The sequence below is a fragment of the Rhamphochromis sp. 'chilingali' genome (genome assembly GCF_963969265.1).
Source record: "Rhamphochromis sp. 'chilingali' genome assembly, chromosome: 1".
Lineage (NCBI taxonomy): Eukaryota > Metazoa > Chordata > Actinopteri > Cichliformes > Cichlidae > Rhamphochromis > Rhamphochromis sp. 'chilingali'.
The window spans coordinates 60634755-60654729 of record NC_137929.1 but is presented as its reverse complement, the minus strand read 5'-3'; the positions used below and the strand labels follow the sequence as shown (position 1 = coordinate 60654729).

At 39.2% G+C, this 19975-nt stretch overlaps 2 protein-coding genes across 9 annotated transcripts; one reads left to right on the top strand and one right to left on the bottom strand.

The window, feature by feature from the left end:
* Positions 1–45: 45 nt before the first annotated feature.
* Positions 46–19187, top strand: LOC308409439 (stonustoxin subunit alpha-like; the record flags this gene model as incomplete). Its single annotated transcript, XM_080902211.1, has 4 exons — positions 46–80; positions 343–480; positions 17303–17349; positions 17525–19187. The coding sequence occupies 4 exons, from the start codon at positions 46–48 to the stop codon at positions 18073–18075; spliced, it is 771 nt and encodes a 256-aa protein (XP_080758337.1). The 3' UTR covers positions 18076–19187.
* Positions 2666–17283, bottom strand: LOC308409596 (endonuclease domain-containing 1 protein-like). Of its 8 annotated transcripts, none has more exons than XM_080902462.1 (9): positions 16512–17283; positions 16189–16277; positions 4818–4883; positions 4612–4715; positions 4428–4538; positions 4262–4344; positions 4038–4146; positions 3604–3775; positions 2666–3330 (listed from the first exon to the last, which is right to left on the bottom strand). In XM_080902462.1, exons 5-9 carry the CDS (start codon positions 4500–4502, stop codon positions 2879–2881), a joined length of 891 nt encoding a protein of 296 aa, XP_080758588.1. In that variant the 5' UTR covers positions 4503–4538; positions 4612–4715; positions 4818–4883; positions 16189–16277; positions 16512–17283; the 3' UTR covers positions 2666–2878. The 8 variants fall into 8 exon arrangements, with proteins under 8 accessions (XP_080758588.1, XP_080758587.1, XP_080758591.1 ...); XM_080902461.1 differs by having other exon boundaries at positions 16189–16657; positions 17041–17283; XM_080902465.1 differs by having other exon boundaries at positions 17041–17283.
* Positions 19188–19975: the final 788 nt, after the last annotated feature.

Here is a 19975-nt window from a genome sequence, read left to right as displayed (position 1 = left end):
TGTGTTCACGACATTTTTCGTATGGGCAAAAGTATTGATATCAGGATGGTGATTCTTATGTGTATGTCATTTGGCATTTTGTACAAATGTAGGCTGATAATAAATACATGATATCATTTCATTCATTTCAAAGGTTTATTTGCATGACGCACAAACAGACACAATTGAAAGGTACAAATGTGCATGACACGAATTCAAACGTGGTGCAGATGTGTGTCACAGGTTGATCTGGCTGTAGGCTGTGGCACTTGGCCAGAGGTGGCGCTGGTTGACTCGACTCCATGTTAGTGCACAAAGTAAACAGCTCGCTTTAGTTGTGAAGCAAAAACGCTGAATTCGGAGAAATAAACCGTGCGAGTGGAACGATAACGACGACAAGAGTCTCCCGATCGTTTACTCTTGCTGTCCTGTGAACAACATCGGCGTGGTGTTACTTGTTTGCTGTTTTCACGATCGCGTCGCGCATGAGGATATCACCAGGTAAACTCGCCACATTTTTAAACATTTTGTTGTTCAACAGCATCAAGACTGACGGAGTGTGTTTGAGACAACCTCACACATGTCACAGATGACACATTTGGCGTTTTTTTGCTGGTTTGTCGGTAGCAGCTCCTGAAACGCAAGACTGCCAAACATCTGTTCAACCAACGCCAGTTGATCTAAACGCCAGTAGATCTGGAACACCGGGAACGAGCTCACAAAGAGCACGCGCATGTGTTGCGGTCCGGAGCTGTAGGAGAAACACAAGTTAACTCAGGGACACAGACTGATGCGACAAAACCAGTAAGTAGGTGTACAGCGTACACTGTAGTGTATAGCACACAGGAGTATTAGCTTATTACGTACACGTTGGTAAGCTGTCTTGTTGCAACTGACGAACTGAAACAAACGAGCGTGCTGTGTGTGCAACAGCGCGACAAACATTACCTGTCCTTTTATTAACTGCACATGTAGTGCTGGTCATAGCTGCTGGCTACCTGTGTAAGGCTGTCATGGGTCTGTAGCTCTGTCACCGTTTTACGGAACATATTTAGTTTTAAAGTATTTAGAACATATTTAGTTTTAAAGTAAGTTTCCGGGCTTTTCCTGCCTTTCTGGGGGGATTATATTTCACTAAAAAACGATCTAATATTCATGTCCACATAATAATTATTATAATTATAATATATTAAAAAACACACACTGTATTTTAAAGAACATACATTAAGAAGCAGATTATATTAGATTTATATTTTAAATAAGACAAAATTTGGATTTTACAGCAGTAAAATGATTGTATCTCTACAGTTTAAACATGTAATAAGCTTTGCCCTGCACAGAGTGGATAGTGAAACAAATGGAATCATCATAAATACATTATTTCATATTTATTACTTCCCCCTCATTGCTTTATTATTGTAGCTCTAGTAATAAATAATAATGTAAGGATTCTGGATCAGCACAGTGATGCCCATAGTATATACAGTATTCTGAAGAAGGTCTAAAATGTCACTGTGTGCGCGTGCATGTGTGTGTTTTATGTATATAGATTTTTTTTTAATTATTACTCATGATATAACATTGTCCAGACATGCCTGGTAAGGACATGAGGAGGAATTAGAGCTGTGTGAGGCTACTAAAGGCAGGGCTATAACATTTTTCTGTCATCATTTTATTATAGATTAAGTGCAGGAGTTGTTAGGTGTGGACAATTAGATTATAGTTTATTGCAATAGCAAGTTGTGCCTTGATCTCAGATAGACAGCAAGTGGAGAGTGATATATGAAATGATGGGATGGAAGGAAGAAGAGAAGCAAAGAGTGATTCACAGGCAGAGCCTAAATTATTTCTCACAGTCTTTTGTGTCCTTATGGTTCCAAGTGCTGTCACCAATCTTTGCATTTTGTTATTATCTCATGACACTTGTTTAATCAGCTACCATCTCTCCTATGGGCTTTTTAATGTCTACAGTCTCAGATCAACACAGCCCTGCCCTTCCCATATTAGATTCTTGATGAATGTGTGTTGTTGTTATTCAACCTGGTTCAATGTGCCCCTTTTTTAACTTTGAGCACCCGCCCCTTTAAACCTCTCTGCACGGCCCTGTTCAGGTAACAGGAAGCAGCACAGGTGTGAGAAAGGGCGCCGAGTGTAACCATGGAAACGGCTCCTGATGGCTCGAGCCGCTAGTTTCATTTTAGCTGATCTACCCATCTGTGTCACTTCCGGTCTCTTTCACTTGTTCTGTCAGTTTCACCTGTGCTGGAGTAGTTTCACCTTTGACCCTTAATATGACCCTAGTACCTGCGAAGTGTACAAGAATTTGAACCACTCTCAGAGAGACGCTTCGAGACGGCCGACCTTTGACCCAATGACACTTCCTCCTTTCACAGTTAAATAGGGGTTTGCTCTGAAACTGCAGCTGCAGTCACGATGTGTACGTTTAATGACGTTCACAGCACGATGGCGATGAAGAGCAGATGGTCTGATGAGCACGGAGTGCCGCTGCTCGCTCTCTGTCAGGGGTTAAATGTGTTTGTTCCAGCTGAGAAACATCAGGCTCAGGCGTCTGCACCGGTGATCAACACTGAGGTCAGAGCCTCCATTGGCTCAGTGAAGTTTGTCACACTTGCTGATTTTGACTGAACACACAAACACGTGACACTGAGCATTTCATCAGATTTTAATAAGCAACAAGCTGCAGTGAAGCTGCTCTCAGAGTAAAGCAGCCTGTAAGCATGACAGCATGTGTTCACCATAAACGTGCTGACATTTGTGTGACACAGTTAAGATCATAGTAACTGTTTACATGAGTTCATGTGTGCAGTGCTGAGGAAAGAATGAGCTGCGTGACTCTGCAGAGATCAGTGATCTCGTCAGTATTTCTGGATTACATGTCTCAAGGATTTCCTGCTGCTGCAGACGCACCTGCTGCTGCAGACGCACCTGCAGCTGCAGACGCACCTGCAGCCTGCTCCACATAGCAGTCGTTGTGAAACAGCTGACCTTTAACTTGGTTGTGTTTTTCAAGAAAGGCTTGAAGCTGTGACAGGGTGTACTTGTCCTCAATCTTGTTCTCAGTGTTTTTAGCTGTGGCACCTCCACTCTTACAAGATGTCTTGTCACAGTAGCAGTAGGCGACCCACATGTAGTCAGGGATGTTGACACCTGGCTGGTTATTTCTTTTGATCCAGTTATCTTTTGATGGAATCGCACCGACCAGAACGTAGACGGAGTGCTCTTTGGCCAAAGCTTTGAGTTTATCCTCATGATCTTTCCACTTCCCTTGGTTCAGGTTTTGTTGTTGGGGAACTATATTAGTCAGGGTCATAGTGGCTTTGGAAGCATCACCTGTGGAAAATGATGTAGAGACAGAAGAAAGATGTGATTGGTGGGTGGATGAGAGCGTAGCAGGTTATGAAGTGCTGTGTAGAATACATTTCCCTCATAAACAGAACGTAATTATTTTTAAAGGTCTTGTGTTTGAAGTCTTCTTCTTTCCTGTGTTCTCTGGTTCATGTTCCTGGGACCGTGTTCTGTCTCCCACATGTGAGAACACGCGTGTACATCTTACTGTGCATGAGACACACGACAAACCCCTCAGAACAGCTCGACCTCTCTTACCTTTATGATGTGAGCTGGGATTCAGGTGACCGTGATTGTATCCTTTAGGAAGTTGTTTGTAGTCGTCATCTGTTGCCTGCATCTTTCCTATTTCATCAAGGTTTAGTGTAGGATGTTTGTGTATCAGTGAATCCTGTGTCATCATCTCCTTTTCAAACTCCTGTTTTACCAGCTAAAGGTAGAAGATCGACATGAAGTGATGTAAACATGTTATAGATCAGCTGATCTACATACACACAGTACTTTGTTTACATTAAAACGACCCACTCTGGTGTATTACTGGAATATTAAACACAGAAAGTACTGCCATCACTTTTTACAGTCTTCATTGAAATGTAAATGTGTGATGAAGCTTTAGCATCTGTCAGGAAGTCTGGGATCAGCTGTCTGTGGAAGAAACCTGAGTGGGTCTCATTTACAAAACTGTCGTATACCTGAGGCTCCACCATCCATCTGTGGTCGGAGCTTTTGCCGTCCTCAACTATGTAAGCCGAGTAGACGGGAATGCGGTTGGTGGTGTCGTACAGGGTGGCAAAGTAGTAGCTGGTGGTTCACAGAGTCAATTAAAAAGATTGAATCTTAAAAGTAAAGTTCACAATAGCAACAGCTCTGCAGTTTAACAGAATAAATAAATACTTTTATTTAATATGATCATTACCAGTTATTAAAGTTCTGGCAGATGTGGACGTGATTGGAAGTCCACTCTGGCACATGCCCCTTGTAAAAGTATTTCATGCAGTCCTACACAACAGAGCAGCAGAAACCAGGTTTAAACACACACAGAAACCATCTTATCATATTTATGAACACACTGACACACAAACCTTAAAGTTTTCCACAAAGTGTGCGTTGACGGGAAAGACGAGGAGGAGGAAGCACACGGTCACCGAGCTCTGCATGCTGGATAAGTCTGAGATCCTCTATGTGAGTAACACCTAACACAAGAAGAAATTAGCTTTTTGAACAGCATAGTAAAATAATAATGTGTCGCTGCATGTTTCAGCTCACCTGTGCTGCATGTTGCTCTCCGCAAGAACTGCTGCTTTTTATGTGTAACCTCATATCACCTTCTCTTTGTTCTTTTTTTATTTTCCTATCTGTGACAGTTTGTGCTGTAAAAATGAGAATGTACCATATCAGGTGGCTGCATGTGTGCCGTACCTAAAGTAGACCTGGTTTTATTAGGAAAAGTAAGAGTTAAATATTAGCTATACTTATCGCCTCATGGTCAACGGTCCAAATACTGAAGATACTTCACTTCCTTGTCTGTTCGTTTTAACCTGTTGGCAGAGAGGGAACCCCAAATGATTGGAACATGAATTTCAAGAATATAAAATGTGATCCGAGAAATAATACTGATACTGTAATCCTTTAACTGGTAATAAACCCACCAGTTTGTGTTCTTCCACATGGCTGCCCACACAAACATTTACATTAGACAGCTTCCTGTGATAAACAGCTACACGTTTCACTAATGTGTCACTGAAGACAACACTCACACGCTCCAGAGGCACAAAGAGAGTGCAGAGCTTTGTAAGTCATCGTGCTCAGTGTTCCTACAGCAAACGTGGGTTTGCAGCTGTGCCCATCTTCAACAAAGAGATTAATCATCTCATTTTAGAGCAGCACTACACTCTGATTATTTAGTTTTCAGTGTTTGGAAACCACAATAATATGGCTTTTATATTATTATAATGACTTTATGTTAGCAAGATGTTAACTGGAAGTAACCAGAAAAAAAACAGTGTGTTTATTAAATGTTTTCGACTGTAGAATGAAAAGCATGACTTTTATAACTTACGTACCTTCCCCCTTTTTCTTTTTTTTACTGTCCTCATGTTATCTCTACTCATAGTAAAACATTGGCTATGAAGAAGAATTTGGCTAAAAACGAGATAAAAACTAGAGTCTGCTTCCAAATGTAAATTACATGCAACCTGATAATTCACAACATTAAGAATTAAGTTAAAGAACATATAACAAACTAGTCTTTTTTAATATAGTGTATCTATCCATCTTCTTCCACTTATCCAAGTCTTGGTCACACTGGAGTCTATCACAGCTGCCATGTGGTGAGAGGTGTGGGTTTGCCTCAGCTACAGGTTTTATAATGGCCTCGTGTACCAGTCCTTCCGTCACACACAGAGACACAGAGATAACAATGTTTGCCTTTTCTGCAGCTATGGGACATGTATGGCCAGAGGCGGAGCCAGACATTTGAAACACCCGGGGCTTAGCCCTAAAGGGTAGTATGCATGTGGGATTTTTTTTTTTTTTTTTGGGGGGGGGGGGGTTTAGAAATGACTGAAAGATTAATAGGCTCTGTTTTGAGTTTGTTCAAAAAAGAATGACTTCATATAGGGAAAAATATATATCAAATGTGCAGGACACCTTAAACTAGTTTTTTAATTAAGCAGCAAGGCAGAACAAAATCGGGGTTGCATCAAGACACGAGGACTGAACCCCAATTCAACCAGACCCAGAACTGATCCAGAATTAAAACAGGACTACAACAGTTCAAAATCAGGACTACTGAGGACTTAACCAAGACAGAACCAGAATCAGAACTAGATGATAGTAGCACTAAAAATCATCATAGACCTGCACCTACACTTATTTATTTAATTCTACCAAAGTACAATATTTAGATTGAGAAAAGTTTATATAATTATTTAGCCTTGTTGTGTAAACAAGCCTGCAGAACTTAATAAATATAGAATTTGAAAAATAACAAACCTAAAAAGAAACACTAGGTACGAGATACATGAGGACCTATGATACGGTGATACTTTTGGTAAACAACCATTTGACTAACATGTGTGTCTCACCTGCTCTTTTTCTTCTGTCCTCATTCTCCTCTCTCTCCCTCTCTGTTCCTCTCTCTCTCTTTGTGCTGACAATCATCAAATATACAGATATTTACAAACTCTTCAGATAAAAACACAAACACTTTTTAATTGTAATATCAAATCAGACTAAATGGTTGTTTTTTTTTTAGATTGATAAATATAAAAAACATATTTGTTAACTTTAAGAGTAAAGAGAGAAACTATCTGTATTTCTTAATTGCAAATGGCACCAAATTGTATTCAAACTTGAGCCACACTTATGGAGCTCCACAGTTCTTTTCCTGGTGTTTTGGTTGACATCTCTTGATTTTCCCATGTCACAGAAACAGGCTCTGTGTTTTGCCTTATATGCATCCACAGCTGTGCCACCTGTTTACTCACATGGACTCTACTAACCTATCAGAAGCTTCTTCAGCTCAGAATGGAATCGTCTGGAGTTTTCTTATTAATTAACAATAAACTTAGTGTACATGTACTCCTAAATGTGATGAAAGTGATAAAAATAGATAGCTCTGTCTCTCTTTATTCTGACATTAACTAATTCAAAATATATTTCAATATTTATCTAAAACAAAAATTTACTCTAAATTGATGTTGTACAGTAAAAATGTTTTATGTTTTCTCCATAAAGTGTAAATATCTGGTTACAAATGTGAACATCCTGCTGTGTACTGAAATCCCTCTTGTTTTGCATAGAAATATACTGAACAACATACAAAGCATAATATATAAAATAACATTTACCTGAGTTTTTTCTTTGAAAGAACCCTCTAATGTCCATTCTTATATTTCAGTACATAACTGAAACCGATTTAGTCGGGGAGGGTAAGAACTGAAAATATGAAATAAACACACGTAAGCTAAGACTCTCTAAAAAAATAGCATTTGTTCGGCTTTTCATTTCGCCATTTGTTGATTCACTTGAACAGCAAGTAACGTAATATTGGTCAAGTGATCAGTTTGATATCAATCTTTCGTGATGCACCGTCATATTTACATTATTTGTACGGTACGAATGATTTGCTTTGGTACCTGGTCAAACTTAAGCTCTCCTTAGTATGGCTGGCTCCGTTTCTCCAACAGCGCACTTACTTCTGGCAGCAGCTGCCCCGCCCCCTCGCTCAGTTGCTTAGTGCCTGAGCTCGGATCATACCAATATTAGGGGGGATTCACGCACAGTCGTAAATTCCCACAGTGTGCACTATGTGCTTCGAATATTGTGTGTACTTTTTGTTTTATACAGTTGTCAGCCAGGCATCTAACTATGAAAAAATTGCACTCCAAAATACCCCGGGCTTCTGAAAAAACAACCCGGGCTTAAGCCCAGTAAGCCACCCCCACGCTCCGCCCCTGTGTATGGTATCACTCTTGGCTGGAAGCACTGCTTAAACAATGGAAAAAAAACACAAACTTTGTCCAAAAACCTCTCATGTTCAGCTGGTTTTTTGTAAAAAGATAACAATGTTAGCCTTTTCTGCAGCTATGGGACATATATGGTATCACTCTTCGGTGGAAGCAGTGCTTAAACAATGGAAAACATTTACATTAGACAGCTTCCTGTGATAAACAGCTACACGTTTCACTAATGTGTCACTGAAGACAACACTCACACGCTCCAGAGGCACAAAGAGAGTGCAGAGCTTTGTAAGTCATCGTGCTCAGTGTTCCTACAGCAAACGTGGGTTTGCAGCTGTGCCCATCTTCAACAAAGAGATTAATCATCTCATTTTAGAGCAGCACTACACTCTGATTATTTAGTTTTCAGTGTTTGGAAACCACAATAATATGGCTTTTATATTATTATAATGACTTTATGTTAGCAAGATGTTAACTGGAAGTAACCAGAAAAAAAACAGTGTGTTTATTAAATGTTTTCGACTGTAGAATGAAAAGCATGACTTTTATAACTTACGTACCTTCCCCCTTTTTCTTTTTTTTACTGTCCTCATGTTATCTCTACTCATAGTAAAACATTGGCTATGAAGAAGAATTTGGCTAAAAACGAGATAAAAACTAGAGTCTGCTTCCAAATGTAAATTACATGCAACCTGATAATTCACAACATTAAGAATTAAGTTAAAGAACATATAACAAACTAGTCTTTTTTAATATAGTGTATCTATCCATCTTCTTCCACTTATCCAAGTCTTGGTCACACTGGAGTCTATCACAGCTGCCATGTGGTGAGAGGTGTGGGTTTGCCTCAGCTACAGGTTTTATAATGGCCTCGTGTACCAGTCCTTCCGTCACACACAGAGACACAGAGATAACAATGTTTGCCTTTTCTGCAGCTATGGGACATGTATGGCCAGAGGCGGAGCCAGACATTTGAAACACCCGGGGCTTAGCCCTAAAGGGTAGTATGCATGTGGGATTTTTTTTTTTTTTTTTGGGGGGGGGGGGGTTTAGAAATGACTGAAAGATTAATAGGCTCTGTTTTGAGTTTGTTCAAAAAAGAATGACTTCATATAGGGAAAAATATATATCAAATGTGCAGGACACCTTAAACTAGTTTTTTAATTAAGCAGCAAGGCAGAACAAAATCGGGGTTGCATCAAGACACGAGGACTGAACCCCAATTCAACCAGACCCAGAACTGATCCAGAATTAAAACAGGACTACAACAGTTCAAAATCAGGACTACTGAGGACTTAACCAAGACAGAACCAGAATCAGAACTAGATGATAGTAGCACTAAAAATCATCATAGACCTGCACCTACACTTATTTATTTAATTCTACCAAAGTACAATATTTAGATTGAGAAAAGTTTATATAATTATTTAGCCTTGTTGTGTAAACAAGCCTGCAGAACTTAATAAATATAGAATTTGAAAAATAACAAACCTAAAAAGAAACACTAGGTACGAGATACATGAGGACCTATGATACGGTGATACTTTTGGTAAACAACCATTTGACTAACATGTGTGTCTCACCTGCTCTTTTTCTTCTGTCCTCATTCTCCTCTCTCTCCCTCTCTGTTCCTCTCTCTCTCTTTGTGCTGACAATCATCAAATATACAGATATTTACAAACTCTTCAGATAAAAACACAAACACTTTTTAATTGTAATATCAAATCAGACTAAATGGTTGTTTTTTTTTTAGATTGATAAATATAAAAAACATATTTGTTAACTTTAAGAGTAAAGAGAGAAACTATCTGTATTTCTTAATTGCAAATGGCACCAAATTGTATTCAAAATTGAGCCACACTTATGGAGCTCCACAGTTCTTTTCCTGGTGTTTTGGTTGACATCTCTTGATTTTCCCATGTCACAGAAACAGGCTCTGTGTTTTGCCTTATATGCATCCACAGCTGTGCCACCTGTTTACTCACATGGACTCTACTAACCTATCAGAAGCTTCTTCAGCTCAGAATGGAATCGTCTGGAGTTTTCTTATTAATTAACAATAAACTTAGTGTACATGTACTCCTAAATGTGATGAAAGTGATAAAAATAGATAGCTCTGTCTCTCTTTATTCTGACATTAACTAATTCAAAATATATTTCAATATTTATCTAAAACAAAAATTTACTCTAAATTGATGTTGTACAGTAAAAATGTTTTATGTTTTCTCCCTAAAGTGTAAATATCTGGTTACAAATGTGAATATCCTGCTGTGTACTGAAATCCCTCTTGTTTTGCATAGAAATATACTGAACAACATACAAAGCATAATATATAAAATAACATTTACCTGAGTTTTTTCTTTGAAAGAACCCTCTAATGTCCATTCTTATATTTCAGTACATAACTGAAACCGATTTAGTCGGGGAGGGTAAGAACTGAAAATATGAAATAAACACACAAGCTAAGACTCTCTAAAAAAAAATAGCATTTGTTCGGCTTTTCATTTCGCCATTTGTTGATTCACTTGAACAGCAAGTAACGTAATATTGGTCAAGTGATCAGTTTGATATCAATCTTTCGTGATGCACCGTCATATTTACATTATTTGTACGGTACGAATGATTTGCTTTGGTACCTGGTCAAACTTAAGCTCTCCTTAGTATGGCTGGCTCCGTTTCTCCAACAGCGCACTTACTTCTGGCAGCAGCTGCCCCGCCCCCTCGCTCAGTTGCTTAGTGCCTGAGCTCGGATCATACCAATATTAGGGGGGATTCACGCACAGTCGTAAATTCCCACAGTGTGCACTATGTGCTTCGAATATTGTGTGTACTTTTTGTTTTATACAGTTGTCAGCCAGGCATCTAACTATGAAAAAATTGCACTCCAAAATACCCCGGGCTTCTGAAAAAACAACCCGGGCTTAAGCCCAGTAAGCCACCCCCACGCTCCGCCCCTGTGTATGGTATCACTCTTGGCTGGAAGCACTGCTTAAACAATGGAAAAAAAACACAAACTTTGTCCAAAAACCTCTCATGTTCAGCTGGTTTTTTGTAAAAAGATAACAATGTTAGCCTTTTCTGCAGCTATGGGACATATATGGTATCACTCTTCGGTGGAAGCAGTGCTTAAACAATGGAAAACATTTACATTAGACAGCTTCCTGTGATAAACAGCTACACGTTTCACTAATGTGTCACTGAAGACAACACTCACACGCTCCAGAGGCACAAAGAGAGTGCAGAGCTTTGTAAGTCATCGTGCTCAGTGTTCCTACAGCAAACGTGGGTTTGCAGCTGTGCCCATCTTCAACAAAGAGATTAATCATCTCATTTTAGAGCAGCACTACACTCTGATTATTTAGTTTTCAGTGTTTGGAAACCACAATAATATGGCTTTTATATTATTATAATGACTTTATGTTAGCAAGATGTTAACTGGAAGTAACCAGAAAAAAAACAGTGTGTTTATTAAATGTTTTCGACTGTAGAATGAAAAGCATGACTTTTATAACTTACGTACCTTCCCCCTTTTTCTTTTTTTTACTGTCCTCATGTTATCTCTACTCATAGTAAAACATTGGCTATGAAGAAGAATTTGGCTAAAAACGAGATAAAAACTAGAGTCTGCTTCCAAATGTAAATTACATGCAACCTGATAATTCACAACATTAAGAATTAAGTTAAAGAACATATAACAAACTAGTCTTTTTTAATATAGTGTATCTATCCATCTTCTTCCACTTATCCAAGTCTTGGTCACACTGGAGTCTATCACAGCTGCCATGTGGTGAGAGGTGTGGGTTTGCCTCAGCTACAGGTTTTATAATGGCCTCGTGTACCAGTCCTTCCGTCACACACAGAGACACAGAGATAACAATGTTTGCCTTTTCTGCAGCTATGGGACATGTATGGCCAGAGGCGGAGCCAGACATTTGAAACACCCGGGGCTTAGCCCTAAAGGGTAGTATGCATGTGGGATTTTTTTTTTTTTTTTGGGGGGGGGGTTTAGAAATGACTGAAAGATTAATAGGCTCTGTTTTGAGTTTGTTCAAAAAAGAATGACTTCATATAGGGAAAAATATATATCAAATGTGCAGGACACCTTAAACTAGTTTTTTAATTAAGCAGCAAGGCAGAACAAAATCGGGGTTGCATCAAGACACGAGGACTGAACCCCAATTCAACCAGACCCAGAACTGATCCAGAATTAAAACAGGACTACAACAGTTCAAAATCAGGACTACTGAGGACTTAACCAAGACAGAACCAGAATCAGAACTAGATGATAGTAGCACTAAAAATCATCATAGACCTGCACCTACACTTATTTATTTAATTCTACCAAAGTACAATATTTAGATTGAGAAAAGTTTATATAATTATTTAGCCTTGTTGTGCAAACAAGCCTGCAGAACTTAATAAATATAGAATTTGAAAAATAACAAACCTAAAAAGAAACACTAGGTACGAGATACATGAGTACCTATGATACGGTGATACTTTTGGTAAACAACCATTTGACTAACATGTGTGTCTCACCTGCTCTTTTTCTTCTGTCCTCATTCTCCTCTCTCTCCCTCTCTGTTCCTCTCTCTCTCTTTGTGCTGACAATCATCAAATATACAGATATTTACAAACTCTTCAGATCAAAACACAAACACTTTTTAATTGTAACATCAAATCAGACTAAATGTTTGTTTTTTTAGATTGATAAATATAAAAAACATATTTGTTAACTTTAAGAGTAAAGAGAGAAATTGTCTGTATTTCTTAATTGCAAATGGCACCAAATTGTATTCAAAATTGAGCCACACTTATGGAGCTCCACAGTTCTGTTCCTGGTGTTTTGGTTGACATCTCTTGATTTTCCCATGTCACAGAAACAGGCTCTGTGTTTTGCCTTATATGCATCCACAGCTGTGCCACCTGTTTACTCACATGGACTCTACTAACCTATCAGAAGCTTCTTCAGCTCAGAATGGAATCGTCTGGAGTTTTCTTATTAATTAACAATAAACTTAGTGTACATGTACTCCTAAATTTGATGAAAGTGATAAAAAATAGACAGCTCTGTCTCTCTTTATTGTGACATTTAACTAATTCAAAATATATTTCAATATTTATCTAAAACAAAAGTTTACTCTAAATTGATCTTGTACAGTAAAAATGTTTTATGTTTTCTCCATAAAGTGTATGTAAATATCTGGTTACAAATGTGAACATCCTGCTGTGTACTGAAATCCCTCTTGTTTTGCATAGAAATATACTGAACAACATACAAAGCATAATATATAAAATAACATTTACCTGAGTTTTTTCTTTGAAAGAACCCTCTAATGTCCATTCTTATATTTCAGTACATAACTGAAACCGATTTAGTCGGGGAGGGTAAGAACTGAAAATATGAAATAAACACACGTAAGCTAAGACTCTCTAAAAAAAATAGCATTTGTTCGGCTTTTCATTTCGCCATTTGTTGATTCACTTGAACAGCAAGTAACGTAATATTGGTCAAGTGATCAGTTTGATATCAATCTTTCGTGATGCACCGTCATATTTACATTATTTGTACGGTACGAATGATTTGCTTTGGTACCTGCTCAAACTTAAGCTCTCCTTAATATGGCTGGCTCCGTTTCTCCAACAGCGCACTTACTTCTGGCAGCAGCTGCCCCGCCCCCTCGCTCAGTTGCTTAGTGCCTGAGCTCGGATCATACCAATATTAGGGGGGATTCACGCACAGTCGTAAATTCCCACAGTGTGCACTATGTGCTTCGAATATTTTGTGTACTTTTTGTTTTATACAGTTGTCAGCCAGGCATCTAACTATGAAAAAATTACACTCCAAAATACCCCGGGCTTCTGACAAAACAACCCGGGCTTAAGCCCAGTAAGCCACCCCCACGCTCCGCCCCTGTGTATGGTATCACTCTTGGCTGGAAGCACTGCTTAAACAATGGAAAAAAAACACAAACTTTGTCCAAAAACCTCTCATGTTCAGCTGGTTTTTTGTAAAAAGATAACAATGTTAGCCTTTTCTGCAGCTATGGGACATATATGGTATCACTCTTCGGTGGAAGCAGTGCTTAAACAATGGAAAAAACACAAACTTTGTTCAAAAACCTCTCATGTTCAGCTGGTTTTTTGTAAAAAGATAACAATGTTAGCCTTTTCTGCAGCTATGGGGCATGTATGGTATCATTCTTGGCTGGAAGCAGTGCTTAAACAATGGAAAAAAACACAAACTTTGTCCAAAAACCTTTCATGTTTAACTGTTTCCCTCTTTTTCCTTGGTCATTTTAGCCTTTTTGGCCAGGGTGAAGGGAGTATCTGCCATCAAACAAGAAGACAGCCGCATGTAGCTATGATGATGTTTGCTAGTTCACCTTACATGCATTAATGTAATAACGTGGTTAGCCTACTCAACGTAAATTACACACGAACAACATTAAGCTACTCACGCAGAGAAGAACGGCTGCTGCTGCATCATCATCCATCATCATTTCTGCTACACTGGCAGGGCTAGGGGCCAGGACTCTCCTCTTCGTGTTTTTGGGGGATGTTGCTAACTCCGGGTCCGATAACAGGCAACCCACCCGCAGTAGATGTGCTCGGTGTGAGGTCTCGAAACAAGCTATCAAATACAGCGCATTTCTGGGCTTTTAAAAAAAACGCTATGCGTCGCCAGGTGTTTCATCAGATTTGAGGTGTTACCTCCTTTGACAGTATCACAGTATCAGCTTAAAGCACTTGTTGCAGGCTGCTGAGTTTGCATATTTTGCTGTGAAGTACAGCCAGACTTTTGACCGCTTTGCCTTGGGCATTTTTAATCTGTAGCTCTGCTCTAAAAGAACGTACGTACCTGGCCCCGCCTACTATCCTTGGAAACGTAAAATGATTGGCTAGAATCTAAAGTGTATCACAGCTCAGGAAAAAAAAAAAGCACCGAAATGTGCGCTGCTTTTTGGTCTGGTTACTACTATGGGCTCAAAATGTGGTCATAAATATTTTGTACTTGTAAAAAAGATTTGTATGTGTAAAAAGATTTATCCAACCCAAGCCGACACTAGACACACATATTTATATAATGATAGAGACACAGGCTTTGTCCTCGACAAAGACTTCTGGATAAAACAAACACATGTTAGTAAGATTTAACATGTAACATAAAAACGTCCAAAAAGACTTGCTGTATTTGACCCTACCACAGACATACACTGGTGGTCTACAGCTATATAAATGGTCTCCTTCCAGTCATGTACCACACTTACAAACCAAAATAATCACTCAGAAATAATGTTTTTTTTGTCTTGTTTTTTGGTTTTTATTATGTTCATCAAAGTCAGAATTATGCATACAGGGTCTTTATCATTGCATGGACTTAGAGCTCCTGTTTAATCCTAATGTCTCCTGTACATTACAGTCTGAAAGGTTTTTATTAACTGAACTTTTTTTTTGGTGCGTTTTCCTGTTCTGATAGTCATAATTCCAGCTGCTAGGGTTTAGTGTACAAAAGAATTTGATGTGGATTAGAGGAAGAGTACAGAGGACAAAGGTGGGATCAAGAATCCAACACAGCAGTAAAGGACAGAAACAACATTCGGGCAGCTTAAAAGAAGACACAATATAAAAAAGCTTAGCAGTGGTGAGAAAATTAAAGGGACATACTAGCAGGAATACTGCAGCGCTTTATGAACTTATGAGCTACAAATTGTGTGGAGTACAGATAAGAAAATGAATGGAGTCAGGAAACAGCAGCAGGATCGTGTATTGGGTCAAGGAGCTACTGTAAGTGCAGAGGAGTGCCTGCCACTCACAGGAGTTGCTATAGCAACCGGCCCTCACAGCTGTTCATCTGCAGTTCATGCTACAACCACATCCTGATGGCACACTTAAAATTTCTTCAGAAAGTTTCGCTGTCTAGTTATTTTTGAACATTGTATGAAAGCCAACAGCACTCACAATTTAATATTTATTGTCCTCTTTTGATGGAATAGAATAAATATTGTAAAATGAATGATTTCCTGTTTCTCTTTGAGTTGTCAGTAATGTGACAGTAACTCAGAATGGACGTAATCTTAATGACAAATACATGTTCAGACTTTCAGAGGACAGAACGAGACTGAAAGGTGACTCAGTGAAGTCAGGTGACAGCAGAACATTTCATTGCACTAACACGATGATCAGAGTGTTTGCTGAGGAAATACATTGATCCTTTAATAGTTTCTACATGAAATATATTCAAAAACAAACATATGGTCCACTCTATATGTGACAGAGGCAGAAATTTCTCTGTGTGCATGTGGAGAAATCTGCTGTTAAATCAGAACATGAGCAGGTTTCAGGTGGCATTAAAACATGAAAACAACAATGCACTCACTCAGAGGTCAGAGGTCATGCGCAGTAACTAAACTGACACCAATTGGAGAAAAACAGCTGGCAGCAAAGGCAGGGAGGTGTCCTTTCCAGCTAAACAGAAGAGGAATAAAAAGATAATGAAGGTTAGTTTGAATCACTCATAATTCATTCAATACAGTGGTGTGCTGACAGATCCAGGATCAGTCTAAATCATCAGCAATTTGATCCACATATGAATTGAAGTGTATTTGTGAAAATGTTGGACTGTTTCCTCATCAGTGTCAATGTTAATTTGGGTTGAACCCAGGACTGTATAGGCGTTGGCTGAATAGCAGTGGTGTTCACCTTGGGGTGTCGGTCAGAACACACAGGACGCACAGATAAAGGTTATACCGTCTTTACTGTGATTCCTCAGCTTAACAGCACAGTACAGCAACACAGTAATGCAACCGCAGGCTTACAGAGTGGTGAGGGGTGTGGGTGTGTGTGGTCTGTGAACAGAACATATACAGAATACTGAATGTAATAAACATCTAAGTCATGAATTATGATGCATTAGCGTTCTTCGAATCTAACCAGAACTACAAATGGGAATTCCTATATGAACATCTACATGCACGAGTTTCATACACTACTCCCAAACCCTTACAGTACATGACATTGATTGCCAATACACCCAACAACAATATATCACAAACACCAAATCGTTTAGCTTACAGCTAGCAGGTATGTAGCATAACAGGTAGCATTAGTAGCATGAACTAGCCACATAGCGAACAGGTCGATACACATTGCACTTCTACATCCACTAAATGTCTAATTGGCATAAAAGACTAAAACTGTCCTTTTCAGGCATGGCTCCACGTCTACTCACAGTTCTTTAGCGACGCACACAACTCACACCGTGTGTAGACATCCCCTGCAGAGTCAGTCTGCCAGGCGGCTCTTGCTATGTGTTAGCTCCAACTCTGATCACTGGAACATGTGCTCAATAGTGCAAATGTGCTCTCTCGCCACAAGGGCCCCCACCCCACACAGCTGACAGCCTTTCCAACAGTCTAGTATGTGTATGAGAGTTATGTAATGTCCATGTGTGCATGCTGACTGTGCTGGTCTGACCCCCCTCCTCCTTTCAGGGAGGGGCCTGCTGGAGTCCGATGGTTGAGACCAGGTCTGAGGACGTGTAAGTGTGTTTTTAATGTGATTCATTAAAACAAAGCAGCACACATTCAACCATCTTCAAACTGTCACATCACTCATTCACATCTCTGGTGTCAGGAGTCATCATCAAAGTGTCAATCAATGAACAGGTGATGGATCAATAACTGCAGCTGGATTGTGTTTGTTCTCTCCATCAGATTCCTGTCAACTCACAATCGACACAAACACAGTACACACAAACCTCCAACTGTCTGACAACAACAGGAAGGTGACACGTGTGGAGGAGGTTCAGTCATATCCTGATCATCCAGATAGATTTGATGTTCTTCCTCAGCTGCTGTGTACAAATGGTCTGACTGGCCACTGTTACTGGGAGGTCGAGTGGAGAGGAAGGGTTGATATTTCAGTGAGTTACAGAGGAATCAGAAGGAAAGGAAACAGTACTGACTGTATGTTTGGATTTAATGATCAGTCCTGGAGTCTGTGCTGCTCTGATGATGGTCCTCCAATTGCCAAACACAATCTCATGGAAGCTTCCATCATCTCCTCCTCCTCCGTCTCTAACAGAGTAGCAGTGTATGTGGACTGTCCTGCTGGCACTCTGTCTTTCTACAGAGTCTCCTCTGACATTCTGATTGAGCTCCACACCTTCAAAACCAAATTCACTGAACCTCTTTATCCTGGATTTACACTCCAGGCTTCTTTAAAGGGATCAGAAGTTCAATATGGTTCAGTGCGTCTGTGGTGAGTTGAGTGTAAAGAGTTTCCTCTTGTTAGAGAAACGCTCTGACTGTTGAACAGATAGTTGAGTGTGTACGTCTCTTTCACCCAGAAACGTGTTTTCAGATTCATGGATTCAGTCAGATGATGTTTTAAATGATTCCTTGTAAACTTCCTCTTCAGTCCTTTAAAGATGGAAGCTACGATTATTCCAGGATCCACTTTTTTTTTTTTTCTATTTTTGCCATTTAAAACTTCACAGTGAATATCAATATTGTTATATATAATAGTGAATGATAGCTTAAGATTTTAGATGTGTAGACAGTGTAGAAGCTTCAAAGTGAAGAAACACTAAGTCTGATGATAAAATGGGCGCTTAGGACCACTTGAGACAAAACAATATCTGGCATCTTAATCAGGGTTTCATTTAACAGTCATTAAGACAACCGGCTATTAGGTGAGAGGTAAGAGAATAGCAAAAATCATGTAGTACATGTGTAGTAGAGTAGGAGACTTCGCTTTGTAGGTGCTGCTCCCCTGGATTGGATGAAGCTGAGTGCTGAGAGGCTGGGACCAGCCTGAAGTACCAACAAAGGGAGAATAAAGTGAAAACAATGATTCTCATCAGTTTTCACCAGTCAGATAGATGTGTTTCTTTGTTTCTCTGAATCTCTGTTCACAACCAGCTCCTCTGCATTTTCAACAAGTCTGAGCTCTTTAAAATTAATCCAAATGTTTGATTTCTTTCTTAATGTGATTTTCCAAACTCTCCACGCGCTCTTACTGTTTCACTCATTTGAAAATGTTTCAGCCATTTAAGCTGAAAATAGTGGCTCAATTGTTTTTTTAGTTTTTTTTTTTATTGCAGTTATAACCAGAATATGATTGTATTGAGGGATCAAAGTGCTTGTGTCTTATCTAATATGCAGCAAACGCTTCAATCCTAGTCTTATGTTTTTCCCATGTTGAACAACAACATGGTGCAGGCTGTTGGTAACAGCTTGGATATAAAACTCGTAGAAACATGTAAATATGTGTGTAGCACAGAGCACTGCATATGTTGTCTATCACTGTTGTCCATCTAGTTGGCATGAAATCAAAATAAAATAATAAAAAACTTATAAGAAGCTGAACGTTAAATATCGTGGATGTTTATTTTGTTTAGCACTTGCAGCTGATCTCGGGTCATTTTTTTCAAACATCCCTGCTGTTCCCTATATGTCCTGTAGGGGGCCTCAGTGTGTTTCTCATTGCTCCCAGTCAGCTGATGTCCTCCAGCAGAGAGCCAGTTCCCTGATCTTTCATGGCTTCCTGTGATGTTAGTAAAATGTCCACAAAAAGCGGACAAAGCAGTGATTTGCAGTCACTTATGTTCACATTCAAGGTAAAATCCTACAGAGAAGACAGATCAAACTCTGAAACTGGAAACGTTCCTGTTTTTAAACACACATTTGAAATTTGATGGCAGTGAGACGTTTGAAACGAGCAGGGAAACTGGAAAAGTTGCTGAGGTGTCACAAACAGCTCACAGCCAGTGAGCTCTGCTCTCTGTAGCCTCCTTCAGGCTGTTTCACCTTTCATCTGTCAAATCAAAATGTTAACAGAGTCAAATTTAGTTTGAAAGTCAAAACAAAGAAATACCAAATTTACATTTTAATGAATGAAATGACTTAAAGTCTTTTAACTTTTTTCTTCTTTATACTTTTTTTTGACAAACAAAACATCAAACAAGTTCAGCCACTGCTGAACTGTGGTTATATTTTGTATGCAGGCAAAAGAAGTCCAATGTCCAAAAAAGTTGCATTTTATAGGTTATATAAGGTTAGGTCCAGTTCAGCAAGCAATGAAAAAGATCCATTTTTGTTGCTTCCTGCTGCTTCTTCTGATCTTATTTAAAATGTAGTAAAAATGGGAGATGAAAAAGTGTC